The sequence below is a fragment of the Brienomyrus brachyistius genome, chromosome 16, assembly GCF_023856365.1.
Source record: "Brienomyrus brachyistius isolate T26 chromosome 16, BBRACH_0.4, whole genome shotgun sequence".
In the NCBI taxonomy this organism is placed as follows: Eukaryota; Metazoa; Chordata; class Actinopteri; order Osteoglossiformes; family Mormyridae; genus Brienomyrus; species Brienomyrus brachyistius.
This window is the reverse complement of record NC_064548.1, coordinates 16,859,515-16,880,384: the sequence shown is the minus strand read 5'-3', so window position 1 is coordinate 16,880,384 and position 20,870 is coordinate 16,859,515. Positions and strand designations below refer to the sequence as shown.

The 20,870-nt window shown below is 41.3% G+C and overlaps 1 protein-coding gene across 2 annotated transcripts in view; it reads left to right on the top strand.

The window, feature by feature from the left end:
* The window catches only part of LOC125710190 (interleukin-1 receptor accessory protein-like 1), a 261,530-nt gene that overhangs the window by 140,554 nt on the left and 100,106 nt on the right, over positions 1 to 20,870 (top strand). For both annotated transcript variants that reach the window (XM_048979622.1, XM_048979621.1), the window contains exon 5: positions 493 to 646. In XM_048979622.1, coding sequence (XP_048835579.1) covers positions 493 to 646 — 154 coding nt within the window. The remainder of the gene's footprint in view (positions 1 to 492; positions 647 to 20,870) is intronic.

Sequence of the window (20,870 nt, the reverse complement as noted above, 5' to 3'; positions counted from 1 at the left end):
CCTTTCAGCACAGCTTTAGTCCCTATGTATGGTATGACTGTTTTATGGTAATTTTTCAAGGGAAAGACAGACCATCTTGCTGGGAGAAACCCAGGGCAGCTCATCCCAGCTTAGGATTACATAGGCACAGGTCTTTTCCAGTTTCTTGGTGAATGAAATTAAGAGACGTGTACCGGCTAAGGTCCATTAGAGTTCTGCTTTCTGGGGTATGAGAAGCAGCAGAGCCCCAGTCACTTTCAGGTGGGGACTTCTGTAGTAGGATAGCAATGCCTACATCCTGTCTCCACAATGGTACTGTACTCAGCATGGGTGACAATGATCACTTTAATTATCTATTCAAATAAAGCCATTATCATTAATGGAAAGTCCACTTTCATCATCAATTATTTGAGGCATATTCCAAAGCCAAATGTTCTGCTGACTTTTTTTTTTTTTGCTTATTGCCATGGAAATGCAACTTTGCTACACCATCTTTTTTACCTTGTCTTCAAGGAATGCAAGCCAAAGCAATGGAGGCAAAGTATCGTGAACAGAAAGGATACGCTGTCAATCCAGGATGTGCGAGAAGATGACATAGGAAATTACACGTGTGAATTAAAGTTCGGGGCATTTGTGGTGCGGCGGACCACTGAGCTGCTGGTCACAGGTAGGTCATCTGTGACCGCTGGACCCCAGTCAGGTTCTTTGTGATACTGGGGCTGAGACCTGTAAAGCAGTGTTTCCAAACCCAGTCCTTGGGGACCCATAGACGGGTTGCATTTTTGCTCCCTCTCTGCTACCTGCCAGACAGTCCACATTTTTGCTCCCTCTCTGCTACCTGCCAGAAAGTCCACATTTTTGCTCCCTCTCTGCTACCTGCCAGACAGTCCACATTTTTGCTCCCTGTCGGACAAAAATGTGTACTGTCTGTGAGTCCCCAAAGAACGAATTGGGAATCACTGCATTGTAAAGTTTTACACAATCTTGTGGTTATTAACTCTACAGTAGTTTTCTGGGGCTGCCACTGAGACAATTTTATTGCACACAAATTTGTCTCCTGCTGACACAGTTTTATCAGACACAAATTTATCCTGATGCTAGTTAGGTGTTTACCGGATATGTCTCTGAGCCTGAGAAGGCTTTCTCCCTGTCTTAAACTAAACATTTAAAACATTTTCTCTTAGAACTTTTTGCCAAAACTTTTAACTTTGAGTTCAATATAACAATAACCACATTTTCATTACCACATTTTGCTAATAAAGCCCATTAAAATATTCAGGGTTGAACTTTAAGAACTCTCTAAAACACTCACATCTTTAAAGATTTATGGTCCCAAGCTTCTGCCTTGTCTAAGAGTTTGTGATGCAGCTTTTTGGCTGCTGAGTTAAATTCGGGGCATACTACTTCCAGCGTTTGTCATCTGCTTTGATTTTTCCTCTTATGAACTTGAAAACATCCCAAAGTGACATACATTTTTCAAGGCAGCAGGGTCAGACTGTCCCTGGAGAGGCTACTGTACAGGTTAAAAGCTTTAATCAAAGGCTGAACAGTTAAATCGCACTGCTGATCTTGGAGTTTGAATTGGTGACCTTCTGATCAAAGACATTACAGCCTAACCAATGAGCTAAACACCACCCTGTAAGTATTTTTTAGATGTTTCAAGCATCGTAAATGTTTTTGCTTTCCTATAACCAGACTTCAGAATCACATATTTGATAAGCTTGTTACAAAAAAAAGGTGAATGTACAATATTACCCATTAGTACCAATGCGGGTTAAGTCATTTTTATATTTTATTTGTACCAGCAACCAGTTGTGTTCTTTTGTGTATTGCATTGACATGTTTTGTTTTTATTCAGTGAAAATGTTACAAAATTGCATTTTACTGTCAACATTAATGAACTAATATCCTCATTTCACACAACTGAACTGAACTCTCAATACAATAATTAATGTGATTCTAATGTAGTCCTAAGTAATCATATCTATCATTGACACAGAACTTTCATACACTTTCCGCTACTGATTTTGTATGCAAAAGAAATACAACCAGTATTTTTAGTAGGTGCAAGATCCGTTAGAGTGATTATCGGATGAGATGTTTTTAAAGATTTAGTGGGGATGACAAACATTTAAGCTGCCATGCCTTTTTTTCCAGAAGAATATGCAATATTAATTGAAACCCCAAAGGTATTCTCAGTGCTCCTGAATGACTAAATGAATATCATTTACAGGAAGTTAGTTACTATTATGGAAGATTTGGACCATTTTGGCGGAGCGCAATCTGTTTCAAATAGAAGCGTAATGTTAGGTGACAGATGGAAGTACGAGTAAAGACGAAGGATCCATTCTTTGAACAGAAACTTCTTAACTTTATGACAACCGCATCCTGTTCCCTACGTATGTGGAGCTCGCCAGTGGGCCAACTCACACAGATGGAAGCGAGTATATATAGACGTGTACGACATGCCCACGATGGAACGCTGCGATCTCACACAAGGAAGTGAGTGTTTAGCTCGCTTGCGAGTGGCATGCATTGCCCAGCAACGCGAACTTCGATGTGATTCCTGTATAATTTTAGCACTCTCTGTGTTTAGCGAACATAATGGAAACGCCCCCATGTGGGCTTCCGTACTACTTCCCGCAGAGGGTCAAAAACTGCTGTAATTCAATACCAGTTAATTAACATCTATTGCTTCCTGAGATGCTGTTAAAGATTACATCCACTTGGGTTTCTAATTTCCCTCGTTGTTATGAAAAGACGGGGGGAATAAAAGGGTCAGTTTCAATTTGGTTGTCTTTATAGGCAATTAAATGTAATTACCTCATCTTCCACCATGACCAGTAAAAAATATATATTAGCCTACATTAATTTAGGTTTTTTTTAGTGCTGTACAATTATACAGGACTTGCTTCTGTTTCCACAGGTTGTTTTTGGTTGAGGGGCCTTTGGTATCTTGCTCTGCTGGCACTTACTGTGGTCGAGCAGTTAACGGTATTGATCTATTACATGGAAAGACCTTCAGCACTTAATTAAAATTACCTAGCTGCATAAAGAGGATTAAAATTGTAAGTTGCTTACTGTAAATATAGTGACTAAGCTGCTAAATGAAACTGTAATACACTACCCTGAAGAGTGTGTCCTTGAGAAAGCCGAGAACTGTTAGCTGTTCTTGTCATTGTGATATTAGCATTGGACAGTGATAAGCTGAGTGACTGGGCTGGTCAAATTATGGGTCACACTAGTTATTATGCCACATTATGTTACACCAAGAACAGCAGAAGTAGGGGAAGCTAGGTGGTAGTAAGTCTGTTTACTTGGGATAGTGCCTGTTCTCCATCCCTTGAGCTGGGTGGCTTTGCTGAGATCCTCTGCTGGAAAACAGACAGCAATCAGGTGGACCAGATGACCTAGATGCTATGATTAATGGGTGGCCCTGCTGTAGACAGATAGGGCAGCGGAGTTCATGGTTGCACCGTCCTACCAAAATGAGACCAGCATAATCTGCTCATCAGGAGGAACTCCACTAGACTCAAGATCTGTAATTGAAAGCCTGCAGGGGGTCGGGGTCGGGGGGGGGGGGGGGGGGGGGGGGAGGTGGAGTACGGCAAGGCTTTGAGGATATAACTCGCTGTCGCTCCTCCTGTTGCCTTGGGTTGAATATTATGCAGAGTGAAGTTTTACTTTAAAGGACATAGAGTGAACAGATAATGTAGCCTCATAATTGTATTGTGGATAAAATTCTCCAGCCAGTTCAAACGGACATGCCGGGGAAGAACGTTGGACTACAATAGTAATTGTAAGTCTTTAAAAGACTTAGGTGCTGTAGGTAAACTGCAAATGTCTATGGCTGGCTGTGTTCTACTTTCATCTCTAGCTGACTCCTTTTGAGTTTGCCACTACCTTGTTAAACAGTTTTCCTAAGGCTAGAGTATCAACAGGAATAATCTAATTCAATTTATTTTCAATTTGTTGACTCCCTCTGCTGCCATCATACACTCAAAGAAAAGCTTTTCAGCTCATTTATTTATTTATACTATCTAATTATATCAGATTTCACATGTGAAAAATCAATTGAAAGAGAATTCCGGTATGCGTGGGAGCCCGCACATGATCTGAAGTCTGTGCCCTGATTTCGTTTGTGGTCCTTTTATGGCACACTGGGGACAACTGGCAGCGTACCTGCTTTGGCTTGATGATTTCTTGATTGCATAAAGTGGAGTCAGTGGAATCTGATTTACCGTAACTCAGCGGTGTATAAGAACTCCAGGTACTTCATACGTGTTGGCCTTTATTCCTGCAAAAAGAGCGTGAAATTCAATTTCTCGTTAAATGTACAAGTCACTGAGTATATGTGGTGATAAGTAGTGGTCTTTTACTGTCTGGCACAGAAATGGCACTCTTTTTGAATGGTCGAATTTACTGTGCAATTTAATATGGTCTTGTGCACAATCCCATAAGAGAGTTAATCTACAGAGCACAGTATTGTTGCCTTGGAGGACTTCAGCGGGTGGAGTGCTTACTGAATCCCCAGCCTTTTTATGTTGATTGCCAAGATTCTCTTGGGTTTTCCACAAATAGGGTTTGTGAACCCTGCTGTCATAGAAGGATGGCCAATCCTGTCTTTGCTCAGACCCTAGAAATGCCATTCTTTTGAAATAAAAATGGGCTCCAGCTTCCAGCCTTGTGTGTAGGCAAATATAATGACAGATGTGTAAAAACAACTCTATAGGATGCAGGCAGGTAAAGTAACAGTGCTTCCTGCAACAGAGGAAAGAGTGTTTATTTGTTGACAAACATGCACACAAATGTACATGTACACATATTCTATCTTCGCTGGGATGTTCAGTTGACATTCTTTTTAATGCAAAATCCTTAACCCCACAGCAACCAAACTCAAGGAAATTCAACATGAGTAAGTTTGCAGAGGAGATGACAGTTTTTTTTTTTTTTTTTTCCATTTTTTCCAAAGTTTGTGTATTTTGCTTATGTTGAAATATTAAGGACACACAATTATACATACTAAAAACAAAGAAACTAATGGCATCATGCCTGCTTAGTGCTGGGTTGATCTCTGAGCATCAGTAAGAGCCAAATTTATTTAGATCCATTTGTGTTGGCCGGTATACCGGTATATACCGAAAAACATTTTTTATTATTGTTATGATATGAATTTCTCTTATACCGCAATGCCGTTGTAAATAGCCTAAACAACGCTGCTAAAGTGGCGCAGATGGAAACTGTTTAAGGGGGGTCTTTTTCACTGCTACACCACTAAAAATGTACCGCGAAAGATCAGAAATGGAAAATATATCTGATGTTGGATTTGAAAATCATGAGACACTGGGGTTGTCAAAAATCGATTCTCAGATACTAATCGATATTAAAAATTAGTATCTGATTAGATACTCATTTTCACCATTATTAATACCAACAGTGCAGTTTTTGCTTCATTCGCCACACTTCACACAGCACCACTACAGCGCACGTGCACACACACACACTCGCTCAGTCCCTCCCCTCCTCTCAATAGCCGCTGAACACATTTGCGCTGGTTAACACACACATACCGAGTTGGCCGAACATGGTGCAGTTGAAGGCACTTCACGAGCTGCTTTAGTAACAAAAAATAAGAAAAAAAAGAAACGCAAAATGCCCTTTCGAAGTATTTTGCAGACAAGCACGGAAAGGCTAAGGATGTCAATAAGCCTCCTTGTTAACAGTGCTACAAAGTTGTGGCGACGAAGTCAAGTAGCACGTCAAACCTGGCGAAGTATCTTAAAGACCGACATCCTTGTCTTTATGAGAAATTTCGCAAGGTCAGTAAAGCTCGCGTTCCAGCAACACTGAACTATTAAACACTTATCAAAAAAACTTGGCCGTTTATCTATAAGCGGTTAGCCGACAAACACATTAGCCGTAAGTTATCATTAAGGTAGCTGATAGGCGCAACGGCTAATAATAAAATAATATAATTAATCTGGGAACAATGCAAAAATGTAAAGCAAAAATGTGTCCTGTAAAATACTGTAAAATGTGGTAAACGCCCAGTCATACTTTAAAAAAATTCCGCTGTATACCGTGAAACTGATATAATTTGATAAATACCGTGATATAAATGCTCTAACATCCATCCATCCATCCATCTATTCCACCATTCATCTTCTAGATGGCTTTTTCTGTATAGGGTTGTAAGGGTCCAGGGAAACAACAGGCACAAGGCTGGGAATAACCCAGGATGAGGCACCAACCCTTCGCAGGCCCCTTCCTGTTTATGTGATTATATTATGGTTGTCAATGACCTTCTTAACCACTGTGTGAAAGCTCATTGGGCCATTTGTGTGGTTCTAGTGCCTGAAGAACATCTGTCGCACCGGGAGACGAAGGGACACAGCTTCTGCGGTAGCATCTACAGCACTGTGCATCCTGTTCCTTCTTCTTCTGGGCAGTTTTACCATGTTGAACATCCCTGCTTAATTATAGTGCATAAAGTACAGTTGACATGGAGATGTGATACACGTCAGCTTGCTCTGTTTTGGGGGCACCATGCCAAGGGCTCGTGTAACACCCCTGTAACCATGTTTGTTATAACTCAGTGGCACTCACCACTTGCATTGTGGCTTATGACTGCCTATGACAGGGGTCTCCAACTGACTGACTCCGAACTTTGCAATCTTGGACGCTTGGTGAATTTTGTCGGACACAGTAGACTTTGACTTGGTGTTGCTAATGGAATTTGGCCCTTAAGACAAATGTTTGGGGACCCCTGGCCTTTAACAACAGGCTGAGACTGAGATCCACGGGGAAAAAAAATCTGATTATTCTAATTCTGCTAAGAAATGCAAAGTCCCAGAACCTTGTACCGAGGAGCCAGATGTGGTTTGTTTATTTACAAACAGCACACAATAATGGCGCTCGACGCTGTTGTTTGCAGTGCAGCTGCAAGTTTCCCCCAAACAGTATCTCACCGGCTTTCATTTCAAAGCCGTACTGAGCAGGTCTGCAGCTTTCTGGACAATAGGTTGGCCAGTCCCTGTGCATCTTATAGGCTTTCATAAACATATAAACACTTTTAATAGATGGTATATAATTATGAATAATTCCATTTAATGGTGTCCTTGGCTGTATTTGAAACTTTAATGTCTCCCCTGAAAAGTGCCATGTAAGGGTTATTCTTCAAGTACCCTTTTTGTCCTCACAATAGTTGTTTGTCCTCACAACTATTTCCCTTCTCACAATTCTCTTCCTCTATAATATCAGCTCTGCATCTCTGATCGGCCTTGGTTTCTTATGAGTGGGCTGGGGGGCGGGATATGATGTAACTACCTACACAGCTGTATCTGTAAGAACACCATGGATCCTCGCCTACGTGAAGATCAATATTTCATGTGTACAGCTAGCTTCTCGCAAGCCATTGCATTTCAGTTTGAGCTTCCCAGTATTATTCAGTGATAATTAGCTGCTTTATATCTCCAGGGTCTTATGGGAGGAGAACGGAGAGGGGAATGTATATGTGCAATGTGAATTTCTCTGAAGGAGGACCTTGTATGTATGGCACAGTGTTTAAAGCATGCGATTATTGTGTATGTGTGTGTGTGTGCGTGTGTGTGTGTGTGTGTGTGTCTCCATGGGGCTCAGCTGAGCTATGTCAGGTCTCATGGTTGCTGCTGTTCTGAACCTAGAGGTTATTTGTTAGTGGACCCACTAGTGTGATGTTTAGAGTCACTGTTTCAGGGCTTATCAAGGTCAGTCACCCGAGAAAGAACACTGACATGTGAATGAAAAAGAGCTGCTTTGCATTCCGCAGTGAGGTGGGGGGGGGGGGGGGATTTTTGGGGTAACTCTAAATCCAGTGCCTCCAGCATAAATACAGCTGGGAAATGCTGTGTAGCTGTAATTTTTAAGCACTGCCTGAAAGGTACTAATAAACATGTGATGGTGGTGTAAGCTTGCTGCCTGTTTAATACAGCTCTGCAGCATGGAGAAGGTCGTACATCCTTTCAGAGTTAGCCAAGTGCTAACATGCCTACGACTCATTTACATTTCGTCTCAGATTTAGCTTTAAAGCTAAACAGTGTTTGGGACATTCACTTAGACCCATTTACTGCAGGCAGCTGGTGATCAAAATGAAACGATGATTGATTTGTCATTTGCAAAAATATGAGTAAACTGGAATGTTAGTTTTCGAATGTACTTTCTTGCGTTCCTTTGAGACATAACACGGATATAAAAAATAGTTTAGACTGAAGCTTGGGGTTAGAGCACAGGGTCAGTGATTTATTTGGTGCCCCTGGACCATTATTTTTTATTTATTTTTTTTTTGGAGGGGGGGGGGGGGGGGGTTAAGGGCCTTACAACAGAGATGTAACTATTCTGCTGAGGATGGGATTTGAACAGGTGACCTTCCAATTGCAGGCACATAGTGCAGGCCCGTTGAGGCACACCTCCCTGAGGGTACAGGGGTGGTGTGACAGAGGGAAGTGGAAGGAGGGAAATAGAGAGGAGAATGGTATGCTTTGGGTGTGGAAGGTCTGAGAAGAGGCCAGTGCTCCAGTCTCAGATCAAGGGCTTTTGCAGCCAAACAGATGGCCTATCAATCAGTCTACAATGATATGTCCCAAGGAATAATGTCACACTTACAGACGCGCTTCTCCCCAAGAGACCTGGCCTCCGTCCAAACGTCACAATGGCATACCCAGCATCTCAGCATGCACCGTTGCAACCTGCGACGTGCATTACCAACAGCCGGCAGGCTGCCAAGTCTTTAATGCACCCGACAGCAAGATAAACAGCACTGTTGTCTACTGCAGCAGGATAAAACACAGGCAGGCAGCAGGGGGAGAAGATCTGCAGGGGCACCAGTGACGGATGCTGTCTGGGGAGATGCTAGCTTGGGGAAGCGGCGCCAGTCTTTAGAGGAACACACATCCCCATGTTAGAACAGGGACATCGCTGGCACTCACCCTGAATACTACAGAGCAGCTCTTTTCACCATAAAGTCCACAAGTATGATTGCTCATAAATTACCATAGACTAATTATATCAGTTGTAAAAAATTATAATAAAAGATGCTGTCACTATGATGGAATGACCTTTCAATTCTTTCAATCACTTGATGTTCTTTGTTTTTGATGAACAGTTGCAGGTGATTGAGAGCCTTTCCCTGGAATTATGAGGTGCAGTAAAGCCTGAGACAGATTAACAGTCCATTCCTGATGTTTGTAGCAATTTCTTAGTTTTTAATGTTTCCGTTAATTATACATTGTGTTCCATGTTCAGAATTTTAAGTAATGTTAGTAAGCACTTAAGATTATAATTGCACGTTGATTCACTACTGTGATTCGCCTGGCACTACTTGGGGGTCATAGAAAATTAGTCAGCAACTTTCTCACCAGTCAGATTTGAGAATTCAACAGCGCCATAGTATAAGGGCAGCTCAATGCTGCTGGGTTGTTTACACATGTCTGTGGACTGTGACGAGGAAACAGGACTGGAAAAATAAAATATGACAATGAATATGACATTGGTTAAAAGAGGGAATATGATAAGACTTAAAAATATCCTCAATAAATGACTTTTGAGCGCTGCTATTCAAACTGTTTAAAATTTCTGCTGTGTGAGATCCAAATATGTAAGGAACTGCTTGGTTTTGAAGGGTAATGTTATTGTAATTTAATTTGATGTCAATATCCATATCTTAAAGTACCCAGCTAATTGCTGATAATTAATAATTAATATGAACTGCTAATATTTAACTGAACCTCTTAGGAATGGGCCTGGGACTCTTATTAAACAGATTTATGTGATATTGTCACCATCTGTGTTTACCTAATGTGACTCACTTTCATCTTATTATACACTAAAGTTAATTAGAATCAATTTTTGTAGGCAAAATAAAATCTGAATCATAATTTATGTTTAAAGTTAGGTTTTTAATTAAGTGTTAATTTTCACTGTGTCATTATTTTAAGCTCAACCTCATTTACCTTGACGTTAGCTGCCTGCATAGAGGGAACACGTTCCTAGAATAATAGGATTCTCCCGATTGGTATTTGCAATTTTATATTTATCACTTGGCAATTTCATTATTAAAAAAAAATTATAATCTTTAGCTATGGTGCTAGACCCTTCAAATTCTTCTTGCTGGCTTCTTCATTTGATCAATGTCAATGTTTTGGAACTCAGAATGTGTGCCGGACCAAAAGTATTGGGAATACTGGGTGTTTCATTCAGACCCTTTGCCACAGGTGTATAAAACTGAGCATCTAGCCATACAGTCAGGTTTAGAAGCATTTGTAAAAGAATTTTTTCTTAAAAGCTCAGTGAATTCAAGCGTGGTACTGTCATAGGATGCTACCTTTGCAATATGTCATTTTTGTAAAAGTTTTTCCCTGCTAAATATTCCACGGTCAACTATAAGTGGTATTATTGCAAAGTGGAAGCATTTAGGAACAACAGAAACTCAGCTACAAAGTGGCAGACTACATAAAGTAACAGAGCAGGATCGCGGAGTGCTAAGGCGCATAGTGCAATGCCAAGCATCAGATGGAGTGGTGTAAAGCACGCCACTGGACTCTGGAGCAGAGGAAATGTGTTCTGTGGAGTGATGAACCATGCTGCTCTGTCTGGCAGTCTGATGGACGAGTCTGAGTTTGGTGGATGCCAGGAGAACGTTATCTGCTTGATTGCATTGTGCCAACTGTAAAGTGTGCTGGAGGAGGAATAAGGGTATGGGGTTGTTTTTTTCTGGGGGGTGGGTTAGGCCTCTTAGTTCCAGTTAAGGGATCTCTTAATGCTTCAGTATACCAAAACATTATGGACAATTCCATGTTTCCAGCTTTGTGGGAACAGTGTGAGGAAGGTCCTTTCTGTTCCAGCATGACTCTGCCCCAGTGCTCAAAGCAAGGTCCATAAAGACATGGTTGAGTGAGTCTGGTATGGAAGAACCCTGACTTCAACCCCATCAAACATCTTTGGGATGAACTATAATGGAATTTGTGAGCCAGGCCTTCACATCCAGCATCAGTTCCTGACCTCAAAATGCTCTTCTGGATGAATAGGCAAAAAATACCACAAGAACACTCTAAAATCTTGTGGAAAGCCTTCCCAGAAGAGTGGCAACTGTTGTAGCTGCAAAGTGGGGACCAATTCCATATTGACGCCTTGGGATTTACTGTAGATTGGGATGTCAAAAAAGATCCCGTAGGTGTAATAGTCGGTGTCCCAAAACTTCTATTCAGATAGTGTATCTTTGTATGATAGATAGACAGACAGACAGACAGACGTCCTTGTTATGCCTCAGTGACTTTTTCATGGGCTTGAAAACAATAGATTTTCCCCTAAAGGCATGTACTTTTACACTGAGGTATTGCTTACCAAATGTAACAAGACATTAGTGTTGAAAAGGGAGCATCACTTTTACGACTAAAACAATAACAATAAATTACAATATTTAAAGCACACGCTGTAATCATTTTCATCAAAGTTGGTCTGAGAATGTGTTATTGCTGAAGTAAGTTTTTATTTTGTTCTATAAATAGTGCTTAAAATACTTGAACATAATTCTGAATGACATATGATCTCTCTCGAGAAGTGTAATCCCTTCTATTCGGCATTACAGTCAAACCTTGGATTGCAAGTAGCTTGGTTTGCAAGCGTTTTGCAAGACGAGCAAAAATTTTTTATTAATTTTAACTTGATAAACAAGTGAGGTCTTGCAATACGAATATTACATATACGCTTTGTCTGCTGAGGGTCACATGGTCACAACTGAGCTGATGATTCTCTCTCTCTCTCACTGCGGGATTGGGGGTAATCGTCTCTCATGCTCGGTCTCAGTCAGCGTGCCTCACTCATATACACACTTGTACACACTATAGTCACACTTTAGTAGAAAAGAACCACCCAAATAAGGGCGTAGCAGTGCGAGTGAGTCTGTTTAACGACAATGCAATGTCCACATTTATGCTAAATCGGAAAGGAGGCAAAAGCGGCTGTCATTGTATAGGTTCATTGGTAAAGTCACACAAAAATAAAAATATTCCAGTGAGCCAACAGATAGCAGTGATTCCGTTAGTTATAGTGAAAGTGCTACAAAATAACCCTCTTCTTCTCTCTCTCGTCTCCCTCACACCATCCACGATTCTTTTCAAAGATGAAGTGCAGCTTATGGGGCGGCATGGTGGTGCAGTGGTTAGCACTGTTGCCTCACACTTCTGGGACCCAGGTTCGAATCCCCGCCTGGGCCACATGTGTGTGGAGTTTGCATGTTCTCCCCATGTCGTCGTGGGGTTTCCTCCGGGTACTCCGGTTTCCCCCCACAGTCCAAAAACATGCTGAGGCTAATTGGACTTGCTAAATTGCCCATAGGAATGCATGTGAGAGTGAATGGTGTGTGAGTGTGCCCTGCGATGGGCTGGCCCCCCCATCCTGGGTTGTTCCCAGCCTCGTGCCCATTGCTTCCGGGATAGGCTCCGGACCCCCCGCGACCCAATAGGATAAGCGGTTTGGAAAATGGATGGATGGATGGATGGAAGTGCAGCTTAATTTGTTTTATGTATTTTTACTTTATATTTTGTATTAATCATTTTATATGATTATTTTTAGGTTGTGGAACGAATCATCTAAGTTCCCATTATTTCTAATGGGAAAATTCGCTTTGATATACAAGTGCTTTGGATTAAGAGCACGTTTCTGGAACGAATTATGCTCGCAATCCGAGGTTTTACTGTATTTATTTCCCTTCTCCCTGTCCCTGCTTGATCCCCATTACTGTGTTGTGTGGTGATGCTGCTTTTATGTTTTCAACATTTGAATTTGAGTTTCTGTGACCAGCCTTCTTGCTTCTTTAGTCCAAGAAACTATGGCAGACTTGTCCTTTTCTCGGTCAGAATTTTCCTTAATTTTCAACTATGAGGTTTTTTTTTTCTTGCTACAGTATGTGATGACCTGTAATGAAAAAATGTGTGTTTATGATCCAGTGGTTCATTTTTGTGTTTTTGGACCACACTGTTTTCCCCATCGACATAGATCTGGTTGAATTGCACTAGCTTATTTCCAAGCATTTATCTGATTTATATCTCCCATTTAGTTAATTTATGCTTTTTTTTTTTAAAAAAAATTTTTTTAATATAAAACATTTTTTTTTATAGTATTATCCTATATAAACATATTTCTTTTGCTTATTATCTTGCCAGGATGAGGTCCAAGACCTTATTTCTGGTCCATACCCAACTGAAAGACTAAAAGAGGAAGAGATTGAATGGTGTCTATGGACTGATATTTTGCTGTCTGTGTAAGAGTAATAAGTTGCAGGTTCCAGCTTCTTCAGAATTATGGATGCTGTTTTGATGTGCCCCTCTTCTGAAGAATGCTCTAGTTGGAATTCTAGTTTGGTAAATTTTCTGCGTTCACTCATAGTGCGAAGCAAGTGTCAAATTACAAAGCAGAAACGTGTTTTATATTGGAGCGATGCAGGGATAAATTCCTGGATGCATTGTTCTTGGCTAAGTTGCACGATTTTGATGATATTAAATTTCAAAACTTCAGGTTTATGTATCATTTGCTTTCTACCATAAGCCAGACCAGACATAATACTTGACTGTGTGTGTGTGTGTGTGTGCTCTGTGTCTGACTGCCATCTCATCCAGGGTGTGCTCTGGGCTTCCTAGGATAGTCTCCAGACTCTCCACAACCCTCTAGTGGTTCAAAAACGAGTTTCACTATTCTTCTTATCATCAGTACTTTAAAATTCATGGGAGCAATTCTACTTCAGAAATTTATTCATTTTCTATATCTGCTCGTCCAGTTCAGAGTAACTGCTATCCAGGAGCCCACTCTAGGACACAGAGGCCACACATATGCTAAGGACCTTAGACACCCATTCTTATGTTTGGATTGTGGCAGTAAACCCATGCAGTCATAGATAGAACAGTCAAATGTCAAATACAGAGGCAGAGTGGGAATCGATCACATGATGTTGGGGCCGTGAGACTACAATGCTACCAGCTGAACCACTATACTACATATGCCTATGTCAGCTAAAGATTAATTACAGGTGTATTTCACCTCAGCAGGCCCTGAATTGCAATCTACATTTTCCATATTATGTCTAAGGAATTAAATTCTACTTTTTTATTAGGTTGGTCTCAGCTTAACTGAAATGTTTTGATTGTCAGGTCTATTCAGCAGAAAAGCTTCCATATCCAACTGTTACTGTTTTTGTAGGTATTTTATTAACAAAATTAATACATATCCTATCAAGTCATTAGGAATAACAGCAGTACTTTATCATATGTCAGCTACCTGATACTGAAGTACCAAGATGCTTCCATGGGGTAATTTCATGACTGTCGTATTAACATTTCTGTTTTCACAGTTTGATATCATTATTCAAATGCAAACCATTCATGTGTTTCTACCACTAATCCTACATTGTTTATTGGCAACCAGTTCTGTCTGTTACATGTGAGGTCAGTACTCGGGTCACATCGATATATTGCTTGGCTTATTAAATCCACCAATACTAAGGATCCACGATGGTATTAGCATGGGAAATCCCACAGATCAAGCACCAATAAGTTCTCTTAAAACATTTATGAGAAAGGGGTTCTCTCACCAGAGAAGGTGCTGCGTAGCAATGCTTCATTCATACTTACAGTACCACACTTAACCTGGTATTATTACTAAGGGTTACTTTTAAGACAAGGGCTGAGCCATGATACACTGTGTTTGTAATTGCATATGGTAAAGACCAGGGACATGAGTTTTATTTATTGTGAGTAGACATTAGAGTTGGCCGATAAATTATATTTTAATCATCATCGCGATATGAACATACGCGATAAACACATCACAAAAATGAATAAGAAAATTTTTATTTACACACAACATAAATTCACACTCAGACTGCGAACATTTGATCTGTCAGATGGAGCTGTCATGTGAAATCTGTTCCGCCATACAAATTCCTTCCTCTTGTAACATGTCGATCAGCAGTTTGAAACAATCATGATACAATTGTGAGTTTCAAGTTTCCCCGTAAGTCCCACCCTTACCAACAGCCAGTGTTTACGTCAATAAATTACCTTTATATATTTTTTTCTATAAGGTGTGTATTTATGATTTATTTCAATTAATTTGTTTACATTTAGATTAATAATGTATATTCAGCTGGATAGTCAAGGCCCTTGATGATTGTAATGGGAGACATTGCAGTTATTTTAAATTGCCGTGTTTAATTTATATTTATTTAATTATTTAAGTTGTTTTTTTCCCCCCCAGATATTTTTTTTCTTTCAAGAGATGTTTTATGGTTATAATGTCCCATTTAAATCTGTTTGTCTGGGTATTCATGTGCAGTTTGTTAAATAAAAACATGTTAGAAATAATTTATTTAGTTTCTGTATTCAGTGGGCATAGGCTATTCAGTGTTTAGGGTCTATGTAAGCAGTGTAGCTATTAAAGCAGAAAGATATAGGAACTGTATAGCTAATATGCGTGCTTCAATATTTGTTTATTTATTGCAAGTCATATTGCTACTGCAGTACTGAACAGTGTTATCACACATTGCAAGTTTTCCTCATATCTTGCTGGTCTAGTAGATGAGAGTCGTGACGTGAGATGTGAGGGACGGAAAAACAACATTGTGTGTGGATCTTACAAAAAAAAAAGTGACCTTTCCTTCGCTGAATGGGGGGGGGGGGGGGTGGTAACAACGAACTAAAGCTAACTTCCTAACTAAATCCAAAAATTAGCACCAAAAGAGTGCAAAAACAAACGTATCCACGTCGTACTTACATCCTAAAAGTCTAGACAAACTCAGAGTCAGTAATCACACATAAAGACATGCATAATATAATAGGGTTCTTAATGATTGACTGGAAATGGAAATATAGTATTATATCCTGTAAAAAACTAACTGATTTCAGTTCATTTCTAACATGCTTTTTTTCATCAAAGAATGCACTTTAAATTTGGTGTTGTTTGGAGGTTCGTTTCATTCAGTAAAGCACTGGTATAATCACAAATTGACAATCATTCAGTATTAATGTCTCGTCAGTGTTTAATGATATATTACATCCGCCATTATTATCAAACATTTAGCCCGATAAAAATCTGGAGAAGAGAATTGATATGGTTCGGGCTCAGGTCAGCACCTCTGTTCGGCCCGTGGTGTATTAGCCATAGCCAGCATACTGTGCGTTAAACTCTGCACAGCAAAAACTCTTTGCAGCGAGAACTTGCCAGATATAGCTACACTTCAAGAATCAGTTTAACAGGTTGTGCCAATATTGTGAGGCAGCTTCCTGTGAAGAAAGGAGGCTGTCATGGGGTAAAAGCATATTGCCCTTAGGAGCGCTTGGAACTCAGTTAAACTGATTCTGTTTGGACCTGCTGTCGCCCTTAACACTAATCATGTTAATACGATATGACTATCGCAGCATCGTTTTTCGTGTTCAGATACAGAGGATGGGTTTCCTCTCTTGCGTTCCCTCAGAAAAACAATGCGCTGAGATTAGTCACTTCGCACAGCATGTCCAGCTCTTTTTGTCGTTTCCTGTCTTTGCTGCATCACTCTTTTCCCTGGCCCCTGGCGGCTTCATAAATCAGATGTAAATTGAGGCCGCTGAGGGTTCTTTTTCCCCCCCGTGCTCCCGTATGGTGATATAGCTGACAGAATCCTACCTCCAGGGGGCACTTCCCTTGAAGGCTAGGCGGAAGAATAATATCAGATTAATGGCATCCATATGAGATATAAAATGCCAAATTAAAAAATAGTGTGAAGTGAATGGCTCCTTAGAGCTCTGGCTGCGCTAGGCCTAAGTCAAAGGTGTTCCATTATTTCTTCTGTTATCATGGTGCCTCTGTATGTTCACTTAATATTTCTATGTTGCACTTCTGGTCCTTGAACTTTCTTTTTAGGTCCTTGCTTTGTTAGAAGATGTTGTGTGGTTACTGCTCCAATTCTGCTTACACTTGTAACTGGGTGTTCATTGGAAGCTCAGCCTGGCTGCATTTATGCCTAAGTTGACTGCTTGACAGCAAGTATGTTTGCAATGTGCCATTTGCCTCACTTGTATGCCACTTTTGACAAAAGGGTCCGGTAAATGTGTAAAACGTAATGTAAAATGTGTTTATTGGTTCAACAGAAAGTGCTACCCTAAGCGACTAGAACTGTGCAAAGGTACTCAGGTCTAGCTAGAAGTTACCGTAGAGTCTTCACTTAAATGTCCAACAGCGGGGCCCTCTGACAGCACCTCAACTTTTCTGTCTCAGCACTTTCAGAGTCCATGGCTTCTCAGAGAAACTGTGGGCCGCCTTGCTTTCTCGTTGATGCCGTTATTCCCACTCTGGGGCAACTCATGGAGAAAAATGTTTCTTTCAGTCAAGCCTGGGTTGAAGCCAAAATCAAAACAGACTCTGGGAAAATGTCAGCAAAGTCTTTTTTTTTTAGTATATTGCATTCAGTTCTTACCTCATCTCAAAAGCAGCTTCTTCCTCTTCATTTTGAAATGGAGGCACTTGGGGTGGCTGAGGGGGGTGGATCTGTTTCATTTGAGTTGCCTCATATTCTTCAATAAATTACCTGCATCCACTGTGGTCTAATAGCATCATTGCAGCTCAGAGCTTTAGCAGTGACCTATAGGATTGCTTTCTCCAACTCATATGGTGAATTATCTGTCTGAATTGAGCTGCTTACATGTCGCCTACCTATGGAAAGTACAGTGTACTTTGGCTCTGTTGACTTCTGCTGTTCCCTGTCATTCCAGCAGGCTCCTCCTGAGCTTAACCGCTTCTCACTGAGGCTCCTCATATCACACAGCCTCCGAATCAATGGGAACGGCATGTCAAACCCAAACAAACAGCATCTCTGTGCGGCGCCATCCCCTGGCCTACATGATTTCCTGCTGTTCCTATTGTGCTTGCAAAATCCTCATAGTTTCTTATGGCTGCAGTGAAAAGCACTTTCGTTGTAGCCATTGTAGGGTCCATCGCTGAAGCTGAGGATGCTGTATCATCACTTATCAAATTTTTGAAAATAAATATAATGTTTATTTGTGTGTATTAATTTTGAGACTGAACACTCTAATTCGTGGCTAATTCTGTTCATTTAAATAATCCGAGGGACTCGGGAATCAGATTAAGCTCAGGAGTCCTGGCATTTTGACAGCACCTCTCACAGCAATACTTTAGGCTTCCCGATGTTCCCCTTTGCGTGATGAGGCCTCACGGGGCCTCCTTTTATGAGGCGTAAGGTGTAAACCCATCAGGGCACTTCTTTCTCGTTAATGAACCGAGGACTCTCACACGTGCATCCACGTCTCCGTGCATCTGGTACCGGCAACACCAGTCGCACGTGGCAGCCTCATTAAGACCGACTGTTGCCAGTTTAACATTTTAATTAGCAAGCACATGTAGCACGCGTGGCTAAATGGTAGAACTAGCTAATGGAAAAGAAGTTGTCAAGAACCTTTCCTGCGGGGGTTAGAGTGGTTAGCTGAAAGTGTTTCGTCAAAATAGCACGCTCAGTCACCTGTGACACTAAGCAGTATTTAAGCTACAGATTGTGGGATGAACTCTGCGAAATCAGTGCAGGAGAAGCGTGTTTGGTTGGAGGTACTGAGGTATGAGCAGCGTGATCAGCTCATTCCAGGATGACAAATGCACAGCTTACTTTCGGGAGACACACTTGAATGCCCCCGGTCAAATTTACTTCATACACATCAGTCAGCACTTACTTGCTCCACCTCCGTGCCATCTTTTGTCTCTGTATACAGAGACAAATCTCTGTCTCCCCATCTCTGGATGGATGTTTATGTGTGGACGGTGAGGGATGCATGGTTCATTTGTGGGGTGCATTCATTTTGCATAGTTTTTTTTTTTTAACAATGCAATGTTTGAATGGTTTTAGTTTTGTTTTTTTGTGCATGTGTGACTTTCAAACCCATTAATTTTGAGAGCTCCCTGCCTAATACACACAAACACACACAGGCCTGGACCGCATAAACACATAGGTACAAGGTAGCTGGACATCCTGGACAGGATGCAAGTCCATCGCTGGCCTTTATCTAGTGCTTTTCTTTGTTCAAGTGTTGCTTTAGAAAATGTATTGGGTATTAATCATGTACTGTTTTTCGAAAGATCTTGTGCAAAGTAGTAGTTTTGCATGTATAACCATAAGACTCTAAGAACCGAACAATATAAAATGGCAATGAGAGGACAGAAGGAGGCCTTTTGGTTTTGGCAAAGAAGAAGCACAAGAAAGTAATGTTTCAGTTCTGTCAAAAGAGGGAGAAAATGACATGGGTGTTGGGACTACAAAGGCAATGAGAAGATCTTGGTGTTTAGTCTGCACTGTCTGGGGCAGAGATGTAAGCAGGAATCTTCTTTATATTATTAGAAATGAGATATAGGTGGATGAGGGCACTCATTACCACACCCCAGAACATCTAAGCTCTTCTTGTCTAAATATAACAAAGGAAATGGTACAAAACAGACCTTTGTCCTGCATTGTGTAGCAATGTCCCTACCCGTTGATGGGGAGCCTGAACTTGTGGACATAGATTCAGTAGGAACACAGAGGAGATACACCTCCATCACACACAATGATATGCTGAATAGATATGTGGGTTTTAAGGCAAGGCCTTTTGTTGTGCCCTTATCTTGAATGGATCATATACTTAAATGTAATCTGCTCCAGATTTTATTCCTTACACCACTGGGGGCTGAGGGGAGCAGGGTCTTTTTTGTGCTTCCAGGAATGGATGGGTGATCCAGTGAGTTTCTCATGAATGCCGAGAATGAATGAATGCTCAAGGGTCGAGTCCTTCAGCCTATCAGTTACCACCCTCCGAAGCGCTGACAGGGCGAAATTGCATGCCGTGTAGCAGTGCAGGTCTGGGGTCAGCTGAACCTGCAGCAGGTCAGCTGTAGGATGGGGCTATTGATTGGGGCATAAGAGCATACAGAAGAGCAAACCTTATCATTATCCAATTATATCGTTGGAATCTGTGAGTGACAAGGGAGGGGGCACTCTGGTGGCCAGTCAGCTTTTAGCCAGGGACATTGTCCCTGTGACCCCAGTAAATGCCCCAATGTGCGGATCCCAGTGGCATGGACTGCAGAAAATGGGGTTCCAAAACTCAGATACACTGTAGTTAGAGACCATCAATCTGACATTTAGTGCCTTTAAGATCGAAAAAGTAAATCAAAGTTTTTCTAAAAATTATTATGTTGGTTTTTTTTTTTATCAAAGATTTTGTAATTTCTCTTAGACATCAGCCTCTTGCTGGAATTCATTCTGCTGTCATCCCTCGTCTCAAAGCAGAGGTCATTCATACATCACCCCTGTCACATGATCAGAATATGTCCATTTGCTGAGAGATTTTTTGGAATAAAGTGTGGGGGGCGGCTGATTTATAGCCCTTCCACCTCTCATCAGTGGTTACACAACAGCGCCCTCTCTTCGTTGCCCCAGTGAGAGGGGAGGGGGGAGGGATTCATCCTCTGTGACATCCCTGCGGAGTGGCCCCCCCCACCCCACACCGGTTGGTGGGAACAGCCAGGGGAGGAATGATGTGTCTGTCACATGGTTGGGCGGAGACACAAGGTCGCTGTATTCATCTGCGAGTGCAGGTTCGAGGGCCGTCCTTGGACTGATGTTTGCTCATCCGCGTGTATCTGTTGTTGTTGTTGTTATTATTATTTTTTTTAAATCACCGTGAAGGAGAATAAGTGCCCTGATATAACTCAACTGTGGGCTGTTTGCTGCATTTGGGATTAAAATCCACTTCTGAGAAAAGGCGGCGGGGGGATCAGCAGATGCCCCAATTTCACAGTACCCCCACCCCCACCCTACACCCTTTGGCTCTAACAGTACTCAACGCCTT